The sequence below is a fragment of the Calidris pugnax genome, unplaced genomic scaffold (assembly GCF_001431845.1).
Source record: "Calidris pugnax isolate Ruff unplaced genomic scaffold, ASM143184v1 scaffold8, whole genome shotgun sequence".
Classification (NCBI taxonomy): Eukaryota; Metazoa; Chordata; class Aves; order Charadriiformes; family Scolopacidae; genus Calidris; species Calidris pugnax.
In genome coordinates, this window is record NW_015090830.1 from 825635 (window position 1) to 849937 (window position 24303).

General features: G+C 35.5%; 1 protein-coding gene across 1 annotated transcript in view; it reads right to left on the reverse strand.

The window, feature by feature from the left end:
* Window positions 1–24303, reverse strand: part of ABCA13 (ATP binding cassette subfamily A member 13) — a 182501-nt gene that overhangs the window by 89219 nt on the left and 68979 nt on the right. The window contains exons 30-41 of the mRNA XM_014940763.1: window positions 22084–22260; window positions 19853–20153; window positions 18947–19061; window positions 17390–17719; window positions 15536–15605; window positions 13683–13817; window positions 12282–12419; window positions 9230–9416; window positions 8194–8412; window positions 5728–5924; window positions 4793–4950; window positions 4141–4408 (exon numbers count right to left, since the gene is read on the reverse strand). Of these exons, the coding sequence (XP_014796249.1) occupies window positions 4141–4408; window positions 4793–4950; window positions 5728–5924; window positions 8194–8412; window positions 9230–9416; window positions 12282–12419; window positions 13683–13817; window positions 15536–15605; window positions 17390–17719; window positions 18947–19061; window positions 19853–20153; window positions 22084–22260 (2295 nt within the window). The remainder of the gene's footprint in view (window positions 1–4140; window positions 4409–4792; window positions 4951–5727; window positions 5925–8193; window positions 8413–9229; window positions 9417–12281; window positions 12420–13682; window positions 13818–15535; window positions 15606–17389; window positions 17720–18946; window positions 19062–19852; window positions 20154–22083; window positions 22261–24303) is intronic.

A 24303-nucleotide genomic window follows, 5' to 3' on the forward strand; every position in this document is an offset into this window, starting at 1 on the left:
TAATAGAGAGCATCTATCATTCATTTAGTAGCCAGCACAACCTAAACCTTGAGCAACAAACCTTCGAATAAATTAAACAGGAGACTGTTAAAAGGCTTGTCATTGCTTAGGGCCCCACATTAGGCTCCAATTAACTCTGTCCCAGAAGTGGAAGGGAGACAAAACAAGGGAGAGAGACTTATGGGTTGAAAAAAAACCTAAAACATCTATAATGAAATAATAACAATAAAAAGATAAGATAATAATAAGATAATAATGAAATATATATATATATACAAAACTGATATTAAGCTCCCAGGATGATGATTGTCTCACGGGTAAGCACTGGGATCGGATACAGGGGTAGACAGGAATTGAATTCAAGAACTGAATTCAGGAACACATGAATTGGGATCAAAGGCAGAAGAATGTTCAGAGTCCTCCTCGGACACTGGCCATTGAAGAAGAGGGTTGACCACTTTGATCCCTCAGCTTTTATACTGAGCATGATGCAGATGGGATGAAATACCCGTTGGTCAGTTTTGGCTCACCTGTCCTGTCTGCTCCTCCACACAGGTGCAACCCCTCTATCTTTTCTGTTTCCAGCCCTCCATTTTGGTGCATAAAAACGCAAGCTGACCTTCACTATTATAGCAGTAAGTATAAGCAGGAGCCTCTCTGCGTACCGTTCCTTGTTAAAACTATAAACATCAGGCATTACCACTGATAGAAGCAGACTGTCTAAAATAAATATACTGTAAATTTCAGAGAGCGCAGGAGTTAGAAGAGGCTTAATTGAAAAGTAAAATTATTGAAAAGGAAGTTTGGCACAGTATCCTTTACACTGGATATCCTTGACACCGTATCCTACGGTGGCACTGTATCCTTGACACTTCACTGCCAAGCATGGGGACCCCCTCACACCTTAGTTATCATCCTAAAACGCATCTTCACCCAAAAGGAAAAAGTGCAAAAACCAAAACTGAATGAAAGAGAGAGAAAGTGAAGTAGGGAATAAAAGGATAAACAACCAACACCTATAGACAGTCCTTTATAATCTAAAACCACTGACTGATATTTTAGTAACATTTCTGGGCCCTCTTATCCCACAAATTTCATGTGTATCCTAGGTATTTTGCAGTGGGAATGTATTAATTGCTTGAATCGCTTCAAAAAGAGTAGTCAAAATTCTAGTGGTAATGTATTAAGTAATTAAAAAGCCATATAAAGGTCCCTGAAAAGTAAGGATCACATGGAATTAGGATTAGTTGTTGTTAGAGCACTCTCAATAAAATTGAATCCCACTAGAAGCTATATAAATGTTTTAAGGATAAAATATTTCAACTTTTCTCTGGAAAGTTTCGGGAAAAACTCTTTGGTCATTTCAAGGAAGATAACTTGAAGTAGTACACCATTAACAGATATTTTGACACATCTTACTTTGCAGAGATATTATATTGGTTTTGTTCTTTTCTCAAGGCAAAGCATGAAAGCAATAAGCTTTGAAACCTCCAGAGTTGCCAAAAAATTAAACATCATCCTCCAGAGAGCTCTCAGTATACACTGAATTTAGTTCATCTTTCTATCCTTCTTTTGGTTCTGCTAACACTCTTTGGATTACAAGCGTTATAAAGTTCACAAATAAAAATGGTTAGAAAAGATATTTAAAACCAAATATGAAGCAAATATAATATTAGTGAGATTTGAAAGTGTCAGAAACTGATTTTGTTAGAACTTCAAAATTGCTTTGAAGTATGAATGGAAGCCCGGTTTCCCTTGAAGAGTAAAATTTTTAGAGTGTAAGCATCCCTCAGACTGAAAAGGAATAATGGTGAGTGTGTGAAAGAACAAAAAGAAAGGATAAAATAAAAATTATAGCACATTTTTCCTTTAAAGTCAGAGTTTTTTGTTTCCAGATTGAATTGTTTGAATAGACTAAATAGCACTATTATGTGCTATCCATTTAGTTGCCAATGCAAAGAGGCTTTTGATAAGAAAATGGAGAATTGAGGTTGCAACAACGGCTAATGATGAGATGCAGAGATGACAGAAATCACCCCAAATTAATGCATTAAGTCTTCAAGCTAAATAAGGATGCATCAATATCTAATACCACCTTTAAAGCTGTTTTTAACCTGCAGAAAGCAACAAAAAAGCAAGCTCTCAACTGACTAAGAGATGCAGCACACTGAGGAAGCTTCCTCTTATTCCATGAAAAATTCACATTTACTTTACAGATGCCAGTTCTGGAAAGTCCTATGATGTCCCACAGGGACGAAATAAAAAAATAAGTTCTCAAAATATACATTACCTTGGAATTTATAAAGTTTGGCAGTGAACAGTATTCTTTCTTATAGCAAATTAATCACCCTATATAATTTGAAAGAAAATAACAATCTTTCAATAAGCTTTTGACTTGCCTTATAGAATTGTATATCAGGAATGTATTTATTTTGTAGCATTATGTAAAGTGTTTATTAAACTTGTAAATTTTACTTTTTCTTCCTTCCTTCTCCTCCCCCCGCCATTGTCATAGCAAATGCTTGCCACACTACCTTTATGTATTGTGGGCATTTGTAAGAGAAACGCTAAAAAGATGTTTTGGTGTTTATTTTAATTTATAAATAACTTGGTTATATAGAGCTTAACTTCAAAGGAAATCACATATTTGCTGGTAGATCATTCTTTGGACTGCAGTTTAAAAACAAATATGCAAAACCGGATCTGTTATGCTTGTGCAGAGTCCTAAAAACCTATGTAGCAATTCAATATAGTTCTAAAGATGTCTCCCAGTGGACCACTTCAGGATACAGGAGCTCCATGTCGTGGTGTTCAATAAATTCCATAACAATTGTCATTTTAGGTTTACTTGCAGTATTGGGGTTCTTTTATATTTTTTCCACAGATTATGTAAAATGAACAATTCTAAACTTGCAAAATAAACCCAAAACTGCTGATGCAGTTTCAAATACCTGACCCCATTAATTCCCATATATATATCTCACACAGCAAAAATACAATGCACAAGTGATGTCTGACAGGCATTAAAATGTATCATCTTCATAACACCAGGCATCTTCCCTGGGCTATTTTATATTCCAGCTGACCACAGTACCACATCATATCATTTCATACATTTCCAAGGAACAGATAGAGAAGGGAAAAAACCCTTTTCTATATTAAGTATTTATTGCTGTATATAAAAAAATATCACTCTACAGGAATCTGCATTTCATTATTTTTGTGGGATTTTTTTCTAACATAAATTTTCTGTTAGAAAACAGTCCAACCTTGCCTGTCTTTAACACTATAGGTAATCACTGGAGAAATCAGTTTCACAAAGTGCTACTGAATGAATTGTGCCATCAAATAAAAATAGATGTGTTTCGTGCATCAAAAAATACTGATGTCCATCTCCTGTCATCACTTGAAGAAGTGGAAAAAAAATATATTTTCAAAAGTATCTATAATACAGAACTTGAACAGTGGTGGTTTAGGGAATCTTGATATTTAGAAGTTATAGTCAGGTTAAAAACAGTCGAAGGAAAATAACTTCTCATCAACGTGGTTATTTACGCAGAGCTAAATTCAGAAGTGATGAAGCAGCATAACAGACTCTCTTCCTCTGGTCTGTTTGGAATACACACACAGAGATATATGTGTATATATATGCGTGTCTGTCTGTCTCTCTCTCGGTATACACACAAAATACTCTTTAGAGATTTCCCCACACAGTTTTGCTAAGCCCTTAGCTTTAGAACTTTTTAAGTCAGAGAGTATTCTCAGCAAATTTTTTTCTATCCCAAGAGCTACTTGAACTGAACCTCCAGCCTTGCAAATTCCAAGCTCATTCCAGTGCTAAAGATCCAGGACGACAACAATGGTTCTCATTAAGCCAATGACACATTAAATTTTCCTTAAGTAAATGTAGAAACAAAGATTTAAGAGTAACACAATTCCTCACTCTTCACATCAGATCCTTTAAATCAGAAATGAGTTGAAGTAGAGTGGGTGCTGAAATTAACGGTACAGAAAAAGTATATTTTTTTTGCCCAAGTTGACTTTTTTTTCTTTTAAGAAAACCTGCTTCTTGCAAAAAACTGTTGTGAATTATGAAAGATACAATAAGAGTAGCTGGAAGCTAATACAGGATTCTCTAACAAAGAAAAATGCCATTATGCAGAAAAATTAGAAATACCTCTTCCAAGGTAGTGTCAGAAATGCCATAGCCAGTCACATGTAGATGATGAAGGCTTTGGTCTAAAGCCTGGAAAAGACCTTTAAATGAGGTCTTATCTGCCCCTTCTGGAATCACATATGTCAGCTCAGTCCCATTGTTCTCTTTCAAGAAGGCTTCTGGGATGTGGGTCTGTACCAAAGATGTGACTCGAAAAATATGCTTAGGATCCTGGATTTCAAACATAGAGGGCTATGAGGAAAGAAAGATAATCACGAAAATTAAATGTTACCAGAAGTAAGCGGCTTGATACAATTCATACAAGAAAATTTCCACTAATGAAACTGCACCAAAGCTGGGAACGCAGACACTGCTTCCCAGGAATAAAGAACAGCGAGAAAGCCCTTTTCAGCTAAGTATTGAAATTCATCAAAGATGTCATTTTGTTCTTCTAATTAATAATAATAATACCAACCACCCAAAACAACCAAGAAAGCTGATAAAAACATGTTTTGCTAGCTCTCTAATAATCTATATCATATATTAGTTCCTGTCAGGGACATGCAGCTCCCTGAGAATATACACAGGTGCCTTAGCAGGCACTGTTAGGTTCTGTACAGTACATTTTTACTATACCTTTTTTATGAGTGTTAGACTGTGTCCCTGGCCATATGTTTCTCTTAGATAAGAGGGAGAACCACAGCACCTCAGCTGGCCACGCTGCAGGATGGCAATGCGATCACTGAGCACCTCTGCCTCATCAAGATGATGAGTGGTAAAGATCAGTGTGCAACCTGCATCAGAAAGAGTGGTACACATCTACAAAACCTGGTTTCTAGAGAAATGCATCTTGCTTTCACAAGGGTCCTTTAACCTTAAGGGAACATCTTTCAGGTCCCTTCAAAGCACAACTGCCAAACACAAACAAAACCTGCATTCATATTTATAGTCTGAGTTACATTCAGGTCTAAACTTGCTTTGTCTTGTATCATACATAGTAAGCAGTATGAAAACATTACAACTTCAAGCTTTTTTAAGAGCTTAAGAGAGTCCTTAAAACCATGTAACAACAGTGTCTATTTCAATGGATCATTCACTGCGAGATATTACAGCTAATTGAGTGCTCACTGTCTGAAGAATTTGCTTCCCACAATAAGTTTTTAACCTAATGGTACTTAAAAAATTAATGTAGCACACTGACTGATGAGTCCATTTTCATTAGACATATATATGCATCTATATACAGATATGTGCAAAACGGGAAATGAAAACCAGAAAATAATTTTGAGATGCTAACAAAAAAGATAACAGAAGAGAATCTTCAGGACAGGACTCAGAACTAAATTCAATCTTCTGTTGGACTGGGCATCTCTCTGTGAGATAGCAGATAATTCTTGTATTCTCATTTGGCTGCTTTAAAGTTTCCTAAATTTGATAAAATATTACCTCTGAAATTAATGCATTTAGTTACTGAATCGCCATACTAACGTTCTGACTATCTTATTTAAATTTATTGAAACGGAATTCCAGAAAAGAAAATTAGCAGCAATTTATGTGTATAAGCTTTGTACCAGCTTTGTACTTCAGAAGAACATCCCAGATGCTACGGCGAGAACATGGATCTACTCCACTGGTGGGCTCATCTAGAACAACTGTCTTGGAATTTCCAATAAACGAGATGGCAATTGACAGCCTCCTTTTCAACCCCCCAGAAAGGGCTCCAACAGGTTTATACTGATGTTGGGATAAATCCACATCTTCCAGGGCTCTGAAATAGGAGAAACAGGACCAATCTGGAAAAAGTTTTTCCAGTCACATCACGTTCACTCAGAGGAGAATTACTGAACAGTCACTGTAAACGGAAAGTGAAAAAAATACTACCTATAACTGCTTATATAATTTGGTGACAAAAACTACTAAAATAAAATGATCTCCATTCATACAAAGTATAAGCGGTCATTACCACCTGGAATAAAAAATCTGGATAAGTATTGTGCAAGATATGAACAGAAAAGTTTGAAATTAAGTCAAATGAAGTAAACACCAGTTTGTCCAATGATTTCAGCAAACTCTAGATTATACCCTCTTAAACCACAGTAAAGACGGTTAGTTTCATAACTGAAACACTGCTTCAATTTTTGCAACAACATAAAAAACCTTAAAAAAATGCCTGAGTTATTAGCAAATGTGTAGTCATGTGAAGCAAATCAGGTAACACTGCTGCTTTTCTTTTTTCCTTTTTTTTTTTTCCCTTTGAAGACATGTTTCTGTAAACAGATTACAAATCCATAGGTGGAATACACCTAATCCAACCCCTGTGTTAAGGACTGGGAGATAACTTACAGACATTGCCTATTCCACCCTTGCCCTCTGATGATCTTGCATCTGAGTGGTGTGAGGAAATATACTCAATAAAGGCAGCACTGAGACACCATCAGTTTATTTTTCATCACATTGAACACCCATACATTTACCTAAAAGCTTTCAATTGCTATTAGTGTGGCAAGCAAGACATAAAAGGCTCAACAGTCTTAAACTACTGGCCAGAATAATTTGACTGAATATGCAGTCTGTAGACCATGCCATTTACCCTGAGAGAATTTTTCATTTTTAAGAAAAGAGGTTTCTGTAATTGTTGTGTAGATACATATCCAGCAAAATTATTCTTAAGCTCTTTAGAAGCCCTCTTAATAAAAAACAGATTTTGTTTCATTGCTTTGTTGTTTTTCTAATTTCTCTGAAGTATTTTAAAGCATTCATCGCCTATTAAAAAAAATATTTTTTTCTTAGTAGCAAGGCCTGCAGTGTCCTGAGTATCCTTACATGTCATTAGTATGACAGACTGCTGCTGAAATTTAAATTCAGCTGTCTAAGTACAAATAAAATACAGGTCATTATTTTGCATAAATTTTAACCAAACACTATGTTTGGTTTGTCCTTGTTATTCTAGAGAGTTGCTTTTGTTGTTTCTAGAGAAAATGCAGTGTCCCCCACCAGAGACTTTGCAGATCAAAATTCTAAAGTAATGGGCTTTTATAATAGCTACAAAAAATGAAAGCTACTTTGCCACAAATGTGTCCGCATATGCCTAATTGTACACTTATGGAGAAGTCTCATCAACTTGGCATGTATTTCCATTGAAGCGTGGAAGTGCACAGCCCTTCACACAGTCTAGCATGAATCACAAGGTAAATAGAAACTATTTACATTGCCACACTATTACAAGAGCATACATTTTATTCCTGAAGTTCAGAAAATGCAGTTTCCTATTAGTGAATAAGATCTCACCTTGTATAGTTTCCTAGTAGTTTAATATACATGATGCAAAAATGAAGATGTAGTCCTATACCAAAGAAGTGGCAGCCTAAAAATACTCAAAAACATTCTCAACCTGGCAAGTGGCAAATCCTCTGAGGTCATGTCAGAGCTCTGACTCAGTTTTTTCCATGGAATTGATTGTTTTTAAACCCCTTCACTTATTACACACATTTAAAGTTTGAGTTTGACAATGAAAAAATATGGTGGCCTATTTAAAAAGACTGTAACAAGCACTGCTTTTACCTGCCTTTTCTGCCTCTTTCCACTACTGCAGGTGAGGGAAAACAGGATAATAAACACATAAAGTCAGTGTTGACTTATCTGAAAACTCAGGGTGAATGCACAGCAGTTTACTTTCTATCTGCCTCTCCAGCAAGAAGGGAGGTAATGCAGACAGCATGAGGCAGGAACCACTAGAGCTGCTACCAGGCTAACCATCTCCACTCCAGGCAAAACATGATTATGTGATGGTTCTGTTTACCAGGTTTTTAAACATTGTCAGTTTCACTACAAATGCATTCAAGTAAAGGTTAGAAACTAAGAAATCTATTTTCAAGGCACGATTTCAGAACGTGAAGTGTGATAAAAACTCATGGAAAACCTGCAGTTTCCATTTACTTCTACTTGCAATTTTGATTTAGCACTTTCTTGTTCGAGTGGTTTACAATAGACACTAGTGATTTACTTGACAGATTTCAACAAATTCAAGGAAAACTTACCCACTGACATACTGATTCAACTGTTCCTTTGTCCAGCCAGGTGCCTTCACTGATCCATAAAGCAGCAGATGTTCTCGCACCGTTAGTATGTTGAACAGGACATCATACTGTGGGCAAACACCCAGCTCTGTCCTGATGGCAGCCAGATCAGTACGTATGTCCTTTCCATTAACAATAATGGTACCAGAGCTCGGGGGGTACTGACCAGTCAACAGTGATCTGATACAAGAAAATAAAAAAATTAAGAAAGAAAATCAAGATCATGTGTAATAACTGTATTACATAGCTCACACTTGGATTTCCTGAGGCAAGTCCTAGCATCCTTAAAGCAACAGCAATTAAATTGAGCATAGTCATAGAAACACCACTAATGATTTGGGCTTTTTTTTTTAAACCAAGATCTCAACAATCCTTCATTTCCTGACTTCTAGAACAAAATCCATTTTTTCCCAACCAAACATAACAGACCATTGTTTTGTTTTTCACGTGTGTATTCTAGTTGAGGAGTAATTCCTAATTGGGTCCCATCCTGCATTGCTGGTCTTATTAAAGCTGATGATATTTAAGACAAAGGTAGAAATACATAGACTTCTTAACCGAAGCATTTTTAAATGTCATTTTCATTTTGTTATTTTTATTTCTGTTCAACTGGCAAGAATGGAGTCCCTTGCAGCCTCTAGGAAGAAGGCACAAAGCCCAGTAAAACTCCATGCTCTCCTAGTGATAGGAGTACACACGGGATGACAGAAAAGAACCCTTTCCTGAGATGTGTTCAACTCCACAATTAGACATGCCTAGCTCCTACTTAAGCTGCTCCTGAACATGGTTTCAGTGGCACAGAAGACCCAGTTCTCTAGTCATCACATTGCTTTTGTCACAGATATATAGCCTTCACTTTCCATGTACTTTGGGGAGTTTATTAAAAATTTACTTGGAAAAAAACCAAAGGCATAGGAAAGAGTTCACAAACATTTTAAAATGAGAAAGTGTAGCAGGGATCAGAGGGGAGTGTAACAGCATTAAATGTCAGACTTACATAACTGTTGTCTTGCCAGCACCGTTAGGTCCCAAGAGAGCTGTTATCTGACCTCTGTGGAAAGTGAGGCTGAGATCTTTAACAGCAGCCTTCTGGCCATCCACGTGCTCTTTGGTGAGAGACAGCAGCACGACACCAATGGTGGCTCCTTCCATGCAAGGGCCTTTCCAACCTGGAGGTGCTGGGTCTGTATGGGGAAGAGCAGCAGATCAAGAGGATTGCTGAATCTAAACATATGTGTGTGTGTATATAGGGAATAACAAATGTATTTAATCGCTGTTGCCATTTACCAAAGTCTAGAAGAGATGTTAGGATGCTCTGAACTGACATAAACTCCACTGAAATCAAAGATATTACACTCATTAATATTCACTAAGAATTTGGCCTATTTGCAGTTTTAAAAAGCAACCTAAAACAGTTATGCCAAGTTGTGTGCATATCCACATACATCTCCATGGGGTCATAAACAGTTGTTATATTTTACTTCTAGTAGAAAAACCACTTATAATAACATTGCTTGAATCATTGTTTTATGCCCATAAGTATGAGAAAATTCTAACTGCGTGAACTACTCCATATACGCCATCCATTTTCATGCACATAACATAGAATTAACAGGCATAGCCAGTTAATCCTCTTAATTCCCTCAGTCAATAAAGCAAAGCAGACCTCTTTGCCAAATGATTCAGAACAGCAGTCTTGTCTAAACATAATTCAATGTCCTCAATGCAAGTAGATACCCAGCATTTCTAACTAGCTCAGGCCATAGGACACAGATCAAGTTGACTTCTTTCCTATGTCAGGAGGAAAGGTTGGCACAACTTTCCAAACATGAGCACAGTCAATCACCAGCCCCATAAACGTACTATTAACATGTAATATTTTATTGACTCATTGCAACAGAGAAATCTGGCAGTGGGATTTTTTTGTTTCCTTTTAAACAAAGGCAAGCCAAATTGGAATGCTAGTCCAAAGAAAATGAGACTGTTATGGATAAGAATTATGAGAAGAGAGAATTATCCTTTTTAATATAGTACATTAAAATATAGAAAATTTAAACTTATATTTTATCTTGATCTTTTATCTTGATACTTTACATGATCATTATCTATATAATTATGTAAAATATAAGTAAATAAATATTACAAGAAGAGAGAATTATGCTTTATAATAAAATTATGTTTTATATAAAATTATATAAATCAAATTAGAAATAAAAAATGATACAATAGTTTCAAGGTTTGGTTTGTTTAGTCTGTGAATGAAGAAGTTTTGTGCTCCTTTCACAATCAATTTTAAGTTTAGAGAGAACTTTTGCCAGAAGCCTTCCAGCAAGGCACTACCAGCACCTGTGACATTTTTTATGTCCTTCTACCTATGAACCTCTCTTCCAGTTAACTTCTCTATTTTTTGATCTGGAGACTAAAACCATGACCAAACTCTTTCCTAAATTTGCAAGTACATTCTGGAACTTAAAAAAAATCTTGAAGTACAGAGTGAGCCTCAGACTTACCCATATATCATGGGTAAGATTCGGAGCAAGAGCTCCAAATTACTTGCAGGCAGTAAATTCATCACCCTAGGACTTAGCCTAAGAGGAGTTCCAAGCGGATACTCAGCACCCAGGTTCTGCCAGCCCTACTCCAGTCATAGTTCCAGCTCATAGGACCTACACTCGGGCTCTTCCCTGATGCATCTTTGATTTCCAAAGTGCTTTCCACTCCCACTGAACCAACCCTTACCTGGACTATATGGAACAAATGCAGAAATTGCCTGGAAATAAGTCACTTTGCTGTTCCAAGCAAATTATCCATGAATGCTTTTACCCCGTTATCAGTACATGATGCCCGATTGTTATGAAAGAGAGCAAGTTCCTTTGCATGCATGGCAGCATTAGAGTTCTCACGCAGGCAATTTGTTACCGAGCACATAAAATACAGCAGTTTAAGCAGAGAAGGGAGATGAACAGATCCACAGTGTTGTAGCCAATCATTTGGATGGCTTAAACTAGGGACCACGCTAGTAACTTCTCAGGCAGAGAGTGTTATTCCATAGGGGTTGTGGTGAATCAAACGCAAAACATTGAAAAAGTTCATTTTTAGTAAGGACCATCTCAACAAAATGGAATTGTTCCAAATTGCAGAAACTCAGACAAAACGCATGCTGATAGCTTTTCCACAAATGTTTAAATAAACCCCAAGACATTATGAAGTTTGCTCTACTCTAGGACATAACAATGCATAAAACTGCTGAGGAGTTCAGCTGCTTCTTCTGTACTACAGACAACTGGATCATTTCCAAGCTATTGTAACTTCCACAACCCACAACAACCCATCACATTGTTTTAAGGCCCAAGAAAGAATATACATTTATAAAACACGAATCATGAGAAAGTCCTTAAAGAGACCTGAGAGGGGGGAAAAAAACCCTAAAAATACTAAATTCATTTTAAGTAAGTGAACATAGAAATAGAAGGGCAGTGATAGTATCTGGAGGCAAATTAGTTACAATAACAGTAGCTTTTTAAACTAAAGGCTAAGAAACAGAGCTAGAAAGATTATAAAGAGGGAAGTAAGAGATAGAAGGAAGAAAGTGAAAAAACTTAATTTTTCCACTGAAACAAGAAGCAAAAACAGCAAAGGAGAAGGAAGAAAATCAAACTGCATTTAAAAAAAAAATTAACAAAGCATAACACTTTTCAGATTCAGTAAGAATATGAAAGGAGTCAAGGAACTTCAGAAGATCCTAACAAAGAAAAGAGGCAATACACAGGGACAGGACGAACTCAAGAGATACCAGTTTTACAATTTTTTAAGCATTTTCTTAAATATGTGTGTACACTAGTTTTAATTGAACAATTCAAGCATTACAGGTGACAGCACAATGAACAGTTAGTAGATAACATTTATAGTATACACTATATAATAGAGGAGAGAAAGGGACAAGATCTAAACACATAATATAGAGCCAGGAAATTATAAAAGCAGATAGATCAAAATCAGCACACCATTCAGAAAAGAGCTGTTATAAAAATTCTATTATGACAACAAACCTTTTTCTTGGAAGCTTTCATTGAAGAAAAACATATTAGAATTCAGATAATGTCTCTTCCTCCTCTCTGCACCACACAAGTTCTTCCAGTAGGAAAGAGTAAACGGAAAGTACCATCGGTTCTTTAATCCAAATTTTCCTACATAACAGTTATGATAGAAACTGTTGCAAGATTTATAGTAATTTCAAATTTGTTTATAGACTACTAATGTCCTATCATTACTTACAAAGAGCTGGTTAGATCATTTTATTAACTCTTAGCTCTACTTAACAAACCGGAAAAAAGTCACTTGTCCGTAACACCAGCTCCTGCCATAAAATAACCAACTGTGCTTTACCTTACCTCCAAATTAGTTTTAAAATGTAATAGAATCATAGACTTAACAATATGTAGGCACAGCCTAACATTATCTTGTGATCCAGGGGAAAGAAAATGCACCAAATAGCCTGCCAAGGCAAACAGCCTTATTTTTTATCATAAAAATAATCCATTTCACCTATCACTAAAGATTACTCTTCCATTATTATCTGCATGATTTCCACAAATCAGCCAACATAAGAAACATTTATTGTAGCACACAACAGAAAGGGCATTAAAAAAATGCTCCAACACACAACCTAAACTTTGGCAGTGCCCAATTTTTCCAGACTTCGCTTAGAAATCACACAATAGACTCTCTGTGTGTTTGGAGTTGCATTTCATCCACACTGAAGGGCACCTGGTAATTTAAGCTAAAGTTTGTAAAATTCAGTTGTATATTACACACACCCCTGTCTTTCAAGGCAAATTCAATATTTAATTGTTATATTTTTAACACAGAGTAGCTGCAAGTAACATACGCAAATCAGAGGAAAGATAAATTTCAAAAGGCTAGCGAGGCATTAGGCTACAATTAAAAATGCATCAACCAACTCAATAATATTTACAAAACTTTGTTAATGAAAAAAAAAAATCCCACTACTTTCTGAAAATATGCTTGAAAGTTAGTTTTCTTAATGCATTGGACTGTGGACTGTCTGGTAGCAAGATACAGTTACCAGGCAATTCAAATCTTAGAAGATTCACCATTTTCACAGAAAGTTTTGGTACTAGATTGAGCTCTGTTACTGTGAAGTACCAAGGAATTCCTAATTCCTCATAAGCAAACAAAAGATATTTCATGCCTGGCTACAAATTCTAGTCCATGTGTTAGTACTACTCAATATTTTTTGTACGTAGGAAGACTTTCCTAGTCCTAAGCAAGATTGTCCCTAAAGGCAATCAGGCAGTTTTGCACATCACAACCTCAGCTCAGAAAGGGAAATGTTTTTGTTTTAGTTGCATACAATGAGGAAAGCCAATTCTATCCATTCCATCCAATAACTTCAAAAATGTGAAATAAGAACATCTCCATGATCTTACCAGGAATAATATTGCCAAAATACCAGCCACCTATAGAATATAAAATGGAGTCAAAGAGCATCATCCAGCACATCCATCCAAAGGTCATGTGTCCTCCTTGCGCCACTGACTGGTGCACATTATTCCACTGAATTCCTGGTAGTAATAGTAATAATAATAATAACGATTTTTAAAAGGTCACAGCTAAATCAGTACAGCATTAAAGATCACAAACACATCAACATCGCACACTTCTGGGTATTTAAGCACTGACACAAAAAAGACCATAGTTAATAACAGTAATCCTAATGAATAGAAATGAATTGCTATGCCTCTACAAGCCTCTATTTAGAGCAGCAGGTGACACTGCTGCTGGGAAAATGCAGAGAAGCTGTTGTAGAAAGGGCTGTTTACAAAGTGTTAGCTGGCCCTTAATTTGGCAAAAGAAATAGAACTATGACTGACAAAATGGGGCACTGACCTCTTCAATGAATCAAGCTTTATGCCATTCTGTTGATCTTATAAAGAAATGGGTTACACAAAGTTTAAAGTCATTTCTATATTGCTAAATCTGAAAACTTAAATCTGTGAATTTTAACTAAGAAGCAAGTATTTTTGTGCACTGACTGTATTCGGAGGTAAACTGGAATAACAAACTCACTGAATAATTGCTTCATAAAATTATTACATTGCAGAAGGTGCAACCTTTTGCACAAGAAGGTGAAAAAGTAGTACTACAGAAAGCTACCATATTGCTAAATGGAAAACAAAAGTAACCAAATTGTAGATTTACAAAAAGCATTGCATTTTTTTTCTGAAAACGCTACTTTGTTTGCAGTATAGTGAGTCATGATATTATTTCTACAATTCCTTTTCTACAAGTGTCAAGAAAAGCAGTTTTTCCACGAAGCGTGTTTTGCCCTTTCTTCAACAAAGATGAGTCATTTTGATGAAGTCTCGGTGGGAAATTTAAGTAATATTTTCTGCAACTGTCTCTTCCACTCTTACTAACTTTTGTATTGTTATGATGCTTTTTCAATACTTTGTGGTTTGTAACATCCACTGTCATCAATATTCATCTTGCTGTAGTAGTAAAAAAAGAAAGGGATTTCATCCCTTTATATGTTTAGAAACATAAAAGCATACCCTTTTTAGATAGTTATTAATGGCCTAAACGTTAATTTCTTACTTTTCTGAAGTTTTAGCATCAATAGGGGCAGCTCTTAGCTTGGCAACAGTAGGACAACCTATTAGAACGTTTAGCCAGCTTACAGGCCATTTAGGTGGCCCTGCTTGAGCAATGGTGGTGGACTAGATGACCTCCAGAAGTTCCTTCCAACCTCAAATATTTTGTGATCCTACAAAAGTCCCTCTTGATATCCTCACCAGAAAGCAAGCATAAGAGCTGCCACTGACATCAATGAGGACTTCCAAGAAACCACTCTGAATGCCTTGCTAAAGCTTCCTCCACTGAACTGAGGGAAATAACATATTCAATGAGTGAAACGATATTCATTCAGATGTTCACCTTTAGGTAGCTCTACTGAATTTCACTTAATATAAAGTCTGAGTTTGCATCTCTAGAACAATTTCATTTGCTGAATACGCTCATTCTCTCATCTAACAGGATGTGAATATTTTCCTCCAACCTGTATTGTAAATAGAGCCCTGCTAAGCCCACTTTAATTTACTGCTAGAAAGCAGCACAAGCTTAACTTGGTTCTCAAGAGACATTAAAATGTTTTTTCTCCTGTTATGATCTAGCCTGTTAACACATTATTAGAGAATTTTTCTCAGAACTAAGTGAAAACTGTTTCCAACTGTAGTTTCTGAAATAATAATTACAAAGCTTTTCCTCTAACCAGAGAGCTTACCTATTTCTTGGCCCTCAAAGAATGTAATGAAAAATACTCCTTGCCCAAAGGCAGTTGTAGACAGAAGACACTACAACACCAGAGGAGAAAGAGGATGTGAACATCAAACAAAACACATCATTAACAAGCTCTGTGAAATAAAATAATTTGTAATACTAAAAGCAAGCACAAAATAAATAGACATTTGTTTCACATAGGCTAATGGTCATTATTTCCTTTTATGTTTTAACAATACTCCCTCACATACTGCAGTAGTATTTGCTCCATCTTAAAAAGTTCTACTGACCTAGTTATTAATATGGGAAAGCATTATTTAACTTTATAACGAGTTACAGACCATCATAAATCTACCACAGACTGAAAAAACATAATGTATAACACTGTAAAAGCATGCAAAGGAATATACTTTATGTACTAAGATCAGTGGTCCTACTCATTTTTGTAAGACCAGAAGTCAAGAAGAGACAGAGGCAGAAGGAACACACACACTAGGTACGATATGCTGAGACAGCTCTTTTTGTACAAGGACATAACATTTGACTTCTAAGAAGTAACAGAGTCATGCTGTATCACAAAAGCACAAAATGGAAAATGAGCAAGTTAGTGATGTAGTATAAAAAGGAAGTGTGACTGATAATCCATGGTAAAACTCTGGTGATCTTGTGAAGGCATTATTCAGTGATAAAATTCTGCAATTTGAAAGTGAGCTGAAATGGAAGTTCATTTTATCTCCTATTTTAAAATAATGCAACTAAATAAGGTTTCTGCAGTATTCTACACAAACGGAACACATCCTGCCAGCTGTCTGAAGAAAGAAGTATGACATAGGCTGCTATTTTGAATAAAATTCAAAACAATTCAAAAAACATTTTTGTACAGAGAAGTTCATGCTAATTTCCATCAACTGAGTCCCTCCCTTGTACATTGCTAAGGTTTCACCATCCCATTTGATGGCCTCTGCTCATCATAAACTACTTCTTTTTTCACATGCTGCTGCCCTGTGATTTTCAGAAAATCCACCTGAAGAGTTATTTTGAAATAACAGATTTTAAAGTGTGCAAGTTATCTGATACATGCTTTTCCCTCTCTGTGACCCAAAGAAAGGGGGAAAAAAAGGTAACAGAAAAAACAAATAAATAAACCAACCAAAAATTCTGCCCTGCCTATTTATGCCAGAATTCTGCAGTCTTAAGTCTGTGCTTACTTCAATGCAAATAATCAATATAATTTTTCTAACTGACTGATCTGACTGATACTGAAAGGTGTCCATTTTTTTAATAGCGTATGAATCATTCCACCAGCTTAATATGGTATGTGACTTATTTTGAAAGAGTGAAGTCATACGTGTGAAATATGGTTTGCACTGTATGATGGTGATGTTTGATGTCCCAATCAGGGATGCAGTATGTTAAAACCATACAAAGACATAAAACAGCCTATGGCATATATAAAACAGGAAAGGACATGGAAGAACTGATGCCGAAAACATACACCTCATATACCTGTATAAACAGATAAACACTAGACAAATTTCTGATCTAATCCTCACTCAACAGAGAAACTATCACTAGTTTTCCTCCAAACAAATAATGACTTTCAGCATTGTGTGTGCTTGAAAGTACACTAAAATTACAAATATTCTGAGGCAAAAACATAAAGAATTCAACTGTCTTATATTTTCTGTAGGTTTACAAAATTTCCTGTAAAAATTATTTTTTATTTCTTTGTACATTAAAAACATTTTATCAATTGGATATCTATTAGTGTGATTTGAAACACAAAAGCAAACAGAAACCTGGGAAAAGCACATTGTGGTTGGAGGAGAAAAATTAGAAAAGGAAAAGAGATATTTACCATTATAACCTGGCTGATGAAACTCAACTGGTTCTGCAAGACCAACAAAACTATGTAGGGTAAAAAACTGATCATATACACAAGGCTGGCACACAAAGCCGCTGTATCAGCACTGCTAAAAAATGCTCCCAAAAAATAGCTTAACATAATAACTGTAACTCCAAAATCCAGGAGAAAAAGGAAGACGAGGAAGCCATTGCTATAAGCAAAGATACCACTTGCTTTTAAAATGATGGCCAGAGCACAGCTGCTTATTGTGAGCACAATGACATTCTCCAGAAACCAAGCAAAGAAATGAATGGCTGGATGTACACCCATTGTCTTCATATACTGCAAGACAACATAGCAAAGAAAGTTAAAGTTAGGAAATAAATTTTCTTCTTCTCTCCTTTTGTTTGGTTTTTTTTTTGTGTGTGTGGTTTTTTTTAAGCAAAACACATTGCCACCAAGACACCACCAGCTCCCAGAAGGATGTCATCTTCCCTTTAGATTACTCATCTCTTTCCCTTTTCCTGTGCTACCCATTCTACTGCTCTCTGCTGCATGAAACCCGATTCTGAGCAGGGCTGCCTCTGAGCTTATCACATACTAATACGAGGTATCCTAGTGCTCAGGCACAACCCTCTTCTGCATAGCATTACAGAACCAGATGTAAAATTACCGGGTCCTCCAGTGAGGAGTTTGCCTTTTTATACTCTAAAAAGTACTGAGGATATCACCAGTACTATATAAATAAAAGTTTTTCCCCAAGCCTGTTGCTGAACTAAAAGCAACATGTGGTTATGTTTGCAAACCTATATGTATTAGTATGCAAATAATAATCTAGCGAGGTATAAAGAATCACACCCCCCCCTTTTTTTTAAAAAAAAAAAAAGCTTTTGGAAACAAGCTAATACTACTTCTGAAGCATTTTTTATAAGATGATCAAAATTAACTTTGTTAAATTGATTTAATATTTTAAAGCATTAAAAAAATAAGGACTCTCTTACAAAACAAAGTTTAGAGAATTAGATAATTTCCCAAATTAAAAAAGCTTAATGCAGCAGTAAAGACCAGTATAATTCCAAAAAAAAAGTATATTTAGCCATACAGAAAATGTATCATAAAACCCAGTGTCCTTCCATATGCTTAGCATCTGCTAAGACTAGCCATTGATGTAAGCAAATAATTGTCTCATTTTTTTTCTGTCATCCTTCTTTATATTTCTGATAATTACATAGTAAAGGGCAAATTTTTAATGAAAAAAAAAAAATCCCATTCTAATCACAAGGACTTTTTCCAAACCACAATTTACAGTTTTCAACTTCAGCTTTTATGGATCTTTTGCTTGCTGCTGTTTGTCTCAGAAAAAATATTTGCATACTAAGAGGGCTGATGCTTAAACAAGATTGTGAATCCGAGTTGGCAGGTAGAACTAGAACCTTCTGCCCAGAGGAAACAAGTGAAAACAAAGCCAGCTGGATCATGAGTACATAAAAGTACCTCAAAGTTTAAGTTTTGCATTTCAGTACACTTTAATAAATAAATTTTATTTTCAGAGGCTAATTTGCCTCTTACCTCTTCAAGGTGAATTTCTCTTTCATAAACCAGCTTGCGAACCATGCCAGCAACTGAAACCATCCATGTTAACATCATCATAAGTGGGAAAAAAAACCCTATGTTGTTCAAGAATCTATGAAAGAACATATATGCAGAGTTCTTAGCCTCCAAAGGTAAAAGATTTTTTTAGCAGAATGTTAATAAGCTCCTATTAGGAATATTCTCAAAGTGTGCACAAAATAGACTCAACAGGAGCAATAAAATTTATTCTTGTTCTGGTTAGAATTACTTATTTTTCATGTACAACCTAAATACATGTATTGGTTCTATAATACAATATTAGTATTTGTCAACAATACAACTGATGTAATCACTCTTTAGAGCTCCATTTCAAATTCAAACAGAATTCAGATTTGTGTCTATGGTAGAGCAATATACTTCGACAGTAAAGAATAGCATGAGCCAGCCAACTTTTGCTCCATTTTACCAGATTTATAACAACTGACTAGTTTTAAATTCTAATAGTCATGATATTTTGACAGTTTCACAATAAACAATTCTACGCATTTTCTTTTGCTTCATCAACTTTGCACTGTATTTATACATGTGTCAGGAACCAATTTATAGTTTGTGTACAGGACAATTAAGGATGGAAAGTGGGTTTCTCAGCATAATCTAAGTCAGTTGCACAATACGTTGACACAGTCTCTGTCTAACAGACTACTCCACAGTACAGTTGCAAACAGCTCCTAAGGGGTCACTTGCCAGAGAGAAGTTGCATAATGTGTTGTGGTCACAGCTGTTAAACAACATTTGCTATGCTGCAATATTCTAGTATTGGACACACTGGTTCAATCCCATGCTGAGATATACATGCACCCACTAGGATAATATATTGAATTAAAAAGCTGAAAGTTTACTTACAGATCACTGGTATGACAAGGGTAAGGCATGGCTTGCACCTGAATGGCTGGCACTAAGGTATCTGTCCCAGTCTGTGCTGAAATAATTGCCCTCTCAATCATGTCTTGAAGAGGAATAAAGATGTGGTTGTATTTAAACCCATCAGCTGGCAACTTCTGGGGATGGGATTTCCACGCTGGGTTTTTAATCAAATCTGTTCTCATGCTATAGAGAACACTGGTCCTAATTGTATATGAAATGTGTCGTGGCAAGAGTTTGCTAGAATCTTGTGTCTTGTTCTTTGGCATATCGAAGATGATACCTGACACAAGAAGAAAAGGAGCTTCATACCCAAGCTTATACAATTTATGCTATTTACATAGCTAACTCATGGCCAATTATCATATGACAATAGGGTACATTCACCTGGCAGTGCAGACCTCCAAAGTTTCTTGACCCCCAAACACAAGAATGGTAGGTTTCATAGAGACTTATTTTTTAAAAAATTCATGAATGTGAAATGTAAAAAGTTATTCACGTGATAAATGGGTATGCAACAATCATTTTTATCTGAGAAAATTCCTTCTGTAATTTGCTTTTTTCAGTTGTGGTTCATTCTCTTTGTATCCAGATTTAACCCTTTTTTGGGGATGGAACTCAATTCCACAATGAACGCGGTGGCCATAAAATTTGTCCATCAAAGGGCGGCAACCCCTGGAAGTGAGTGACAAAGTAAACAGTACCAACCCACTAAAATTTACTATGATTTTTAATCTCTGAGTCAATTACAAAACTTCTGGTTTAGTGCAGCAGAATTCACATGTTTATTTTCTCTAACTCTGTAGGAAAAAAAAAAAAAGATGAAAGATGAAAGCTTAATCTTTAGCTGGAAAGATGAAGTAAAATAAAACATATTCACCATATTGACCCAGAGTTTTTAGGACTTTTTGATGAATGTGACCTTTTTTCCTTCAGAAAGGGGAGAGCTGTCTTACCTACCAACTGGCCCTCTGAAAGACAATATGATAGAGAATACCTGACTGTTGTCTAAAGCTTATCTTTTCAACCAGCCAATCTAATTTTCCCATTTATGCAAACATTTAATTTCCTAAGACAATTGCTGAGGCTATGAAGGCTTTGAAGACTACAAACGAAGAAAGCAAGGAAAATTCCACTTTAGTTTCATACCTCAGTATGGAAAGGAATGTATTTCTATATCTGAGCATGTAATATTGAAGTGCTGGACACAATACATCCCTTAAAACGCCATCTTCTTCAAGCGTGTTAAGAGATTATAAAGGTCATAGTACTGAAAAAAATCCCAATAAATGTCTTGGCTTATATTAACATATGAACCCTTCTCTACATAAGTAGAAGCAAAATGGATCTAGAACTTGACAGTTCAATTTTTTGAGGGCCAAGATCTATTTTTCTGATTCTTGAAGGGGGAAACAATTTCACTCCCTACAAAGTACTCCTGAGAAATTTTCCTTATCTCATTATATGGCCTGTTGGTGTTATATTGATGGAGGGTAGTCATTTCCACATTCTGCAAATGGCAATACCGTGCAGGTTACAGAACAAATATTGGATTCCAGACTGAGTAGTTTTATTCTCTAGAACTGCTTTCACATGTTTTCTGTTGTGTACTTACAGGAGTCCAGGAAGGTAATAAAAATCCAAGCAACAGGGGAAAAAAAATGTGGTACACTTTATACAGACTTAAATGGGGCTCTCTTTTGGAAAGGCTACTTGCAACTTAAAGCATTTTATGCAAGAAGAGAAAGCGTGTGCAATAAGAAAAATATTCTTGTCTTTTAAACTAATTTGTACAACTATTTGGTTCTCAGCAATAAGGATATAATGCACAAAAAGGATAGAGAGCATAATCCCAGGGAAGAAAAGAAATACGTCCATTGTTTAAGAATTTATTTACTCTGAATAAACAAGTTAATTTCTCTGAGATGTTGGTTTAAGAACAAAACTTAGCAAAACCCCACTTTCTTTCCTCCTTTTTGCAAAGCCAAGAATATAAGAATTAAAATTTGAAAGGATGTATACTAGGTGATCTTGTCATAAGTAATCAAGTTTCCTCAGTACTATAAATTTTTTATCTCTTTTTATTGTATTTCAAAAATTTATGACTATTCCACACTTTGAAACGCCATAAGGTTAACGTACCATATTAATAAACACAGACAACTATAAAGTCTGATTTTTATGTCAATATACATTTTAAATAAGGTACTTACTAGCCAAAAAATTATTTTGCTGCATGAGTTCATGAGCCTTCTCCTCCAATTTCTCAACAGAGTCAAAAGGCTGGAAACGGTCCAGTAACACACAGGAAGAGATATTTACTACAAGCTGTGACAACAGGTCAATCTGTTTACTTGCTGAGCTGCTAAGCATCTTGTTCATCATAGTTTCTAAGATCAGAAAACAAATTGGACTTGCTTAGTTTTAACAAACAGAAAGCTATGTTCTCACTTGAACATCCTATGAGAGTAATTTTTATTAAAAAAAATTGTATTGTATTAAAAAAAAAAGGATGATGTTTTAAAAACACGGGAATTTTAGTGTGAACTTCTGGAAGTGTAGTTCATGTCTCAGTGCCTTTTACAAGTTCTTAACTACTTTTCCCTTCACTTTCAGAGCAACAAAAATGTAACAAATTCTAGCAAAGTTCTAGAAAGAAACCATGTCCTTGAAGCTGTAGGACTATTTATATTTCCTGATCTTTCCATAACTACTCCCACAAATACAAGTGAGTAACTGTACTTCGACCATTAAAACACAGACACACCTCTTTCATCTAGTAACATATTGTCCATTTCTTCTCTCCTTAACACTGCAAATATTTCAAGCAGCTTGTTATATAGAACGTAAGCATTTTGACTCAAGCCCTACATTTAAAAAGCATCTCAAAAAGCCTACAATCCCTCCATTTTGACTTTGATCTTATCTATGGATCCAGGATGAATGTATACCTCAACCAAAGGCTGCTTTCCAAAAGCACTGAACCTTTGGAAGAATTCAGATCTTCATCCATTGGTAGAGAATGTAGAGATAGTGTTATATCTTTATGTTTGAGAGAATAACCAGAAGATAGCATGATCTAGAAACAATCTTAACTCATCTGGTTTTAATGGAAACACCTGAATTTCTCAGGTAATAAATAATGTCATAAAATATCCAACAAAAGTTTCCATCTTAAATTTTTCAAGACACACTTGAACATATAGGCTTTAAAAAGGATAAGTGGTGAGCTTGTTTGATAACAGTGGTGACAGATAAAGCCTGAATCACAGATGTTATTCAGCTTCTTACGATAGAAAGGTAGATTAATTAGAAAAATATATGGAGTAGTCTGTAGAAGGGACGTGATTACCGGTGAGAAAGGATAAAGATCACAAGGCAAAAAGATAGAGGAACTGATAGTATTATAGTCGAGAACTCAGAAAACATGCAAGCAATGACAGGGTGAATTTGTGGGTTGAGAGAAAACAGCTCTAAACATAGGTACTATATGTCCTCCTTGAGGAGGACAACAAAGGAAATACCGATGCTGCTACTTGTTTTGTAGCATTAGAGATAACAGAATATTCCTAACATTAAGCCCAAAGAGTAGGGGTTAAACTTTCGTATATATTTTTATATTTATAAATATATATGTGTGCGTGTCCATAATTATATATAGCCCTATATATATACACATTTAAAAAAAAAAACAGAGATCTTTTCAACAGCTGATCTTTGAAAGACCTTAATTTGAAATTAATAATTAACTTTAAAAACTTCTCTCTAATGAATTGAACTATTGAATATTTTAGCATAAGAAATACCAACTAGCTTGCTGCTTGCTTGGAGTACGGCATACTTAAATGTTTCTGGAAGCAAAACATTGTCTTTCACAATGCAGATTAACTTCTATACTCTAGCGTAGAAATAACACATATAAATGAACAGATAAAATCCACAGGAAAATTTTTTAATTCAGATCTATAGAATTACCTATCTTCTTGTATTATTCCAATTTATAAATGTAGCAATTATGAATAACAAATCTGCAAATCTGTTTTCAGTGTTATCTTCATACTTTGTTACATATCAACTCAGCCCTCATCTTCCAATTAGATCCTTTAACCTATCATTAAGTAACCGGGAGGGAATACTAGGTAGAAGTGCTATTTAAGTAAAAGGTTGCAAGAAGAATAAATTGGAATGACCCAGCAATGAATGAATTTAGGTCAGAAATTCAGAGAAAATTTCTCCCTATCAGGTGATTTTGGTGGTGGCAGAGTTTTCAATTATGATGTTAGAACTCTTCATTTCTACCTTTCTATATACACATAAAACTACTTCATTACAACGAGGACAGCAGAGGGGTAGCATGAAGGAAAGCTGCCTTTCCTCGGAAGTGAAAAAATACTTCACATCTGGGAGAAATCACAGAAGGACAAGTGAGAGAC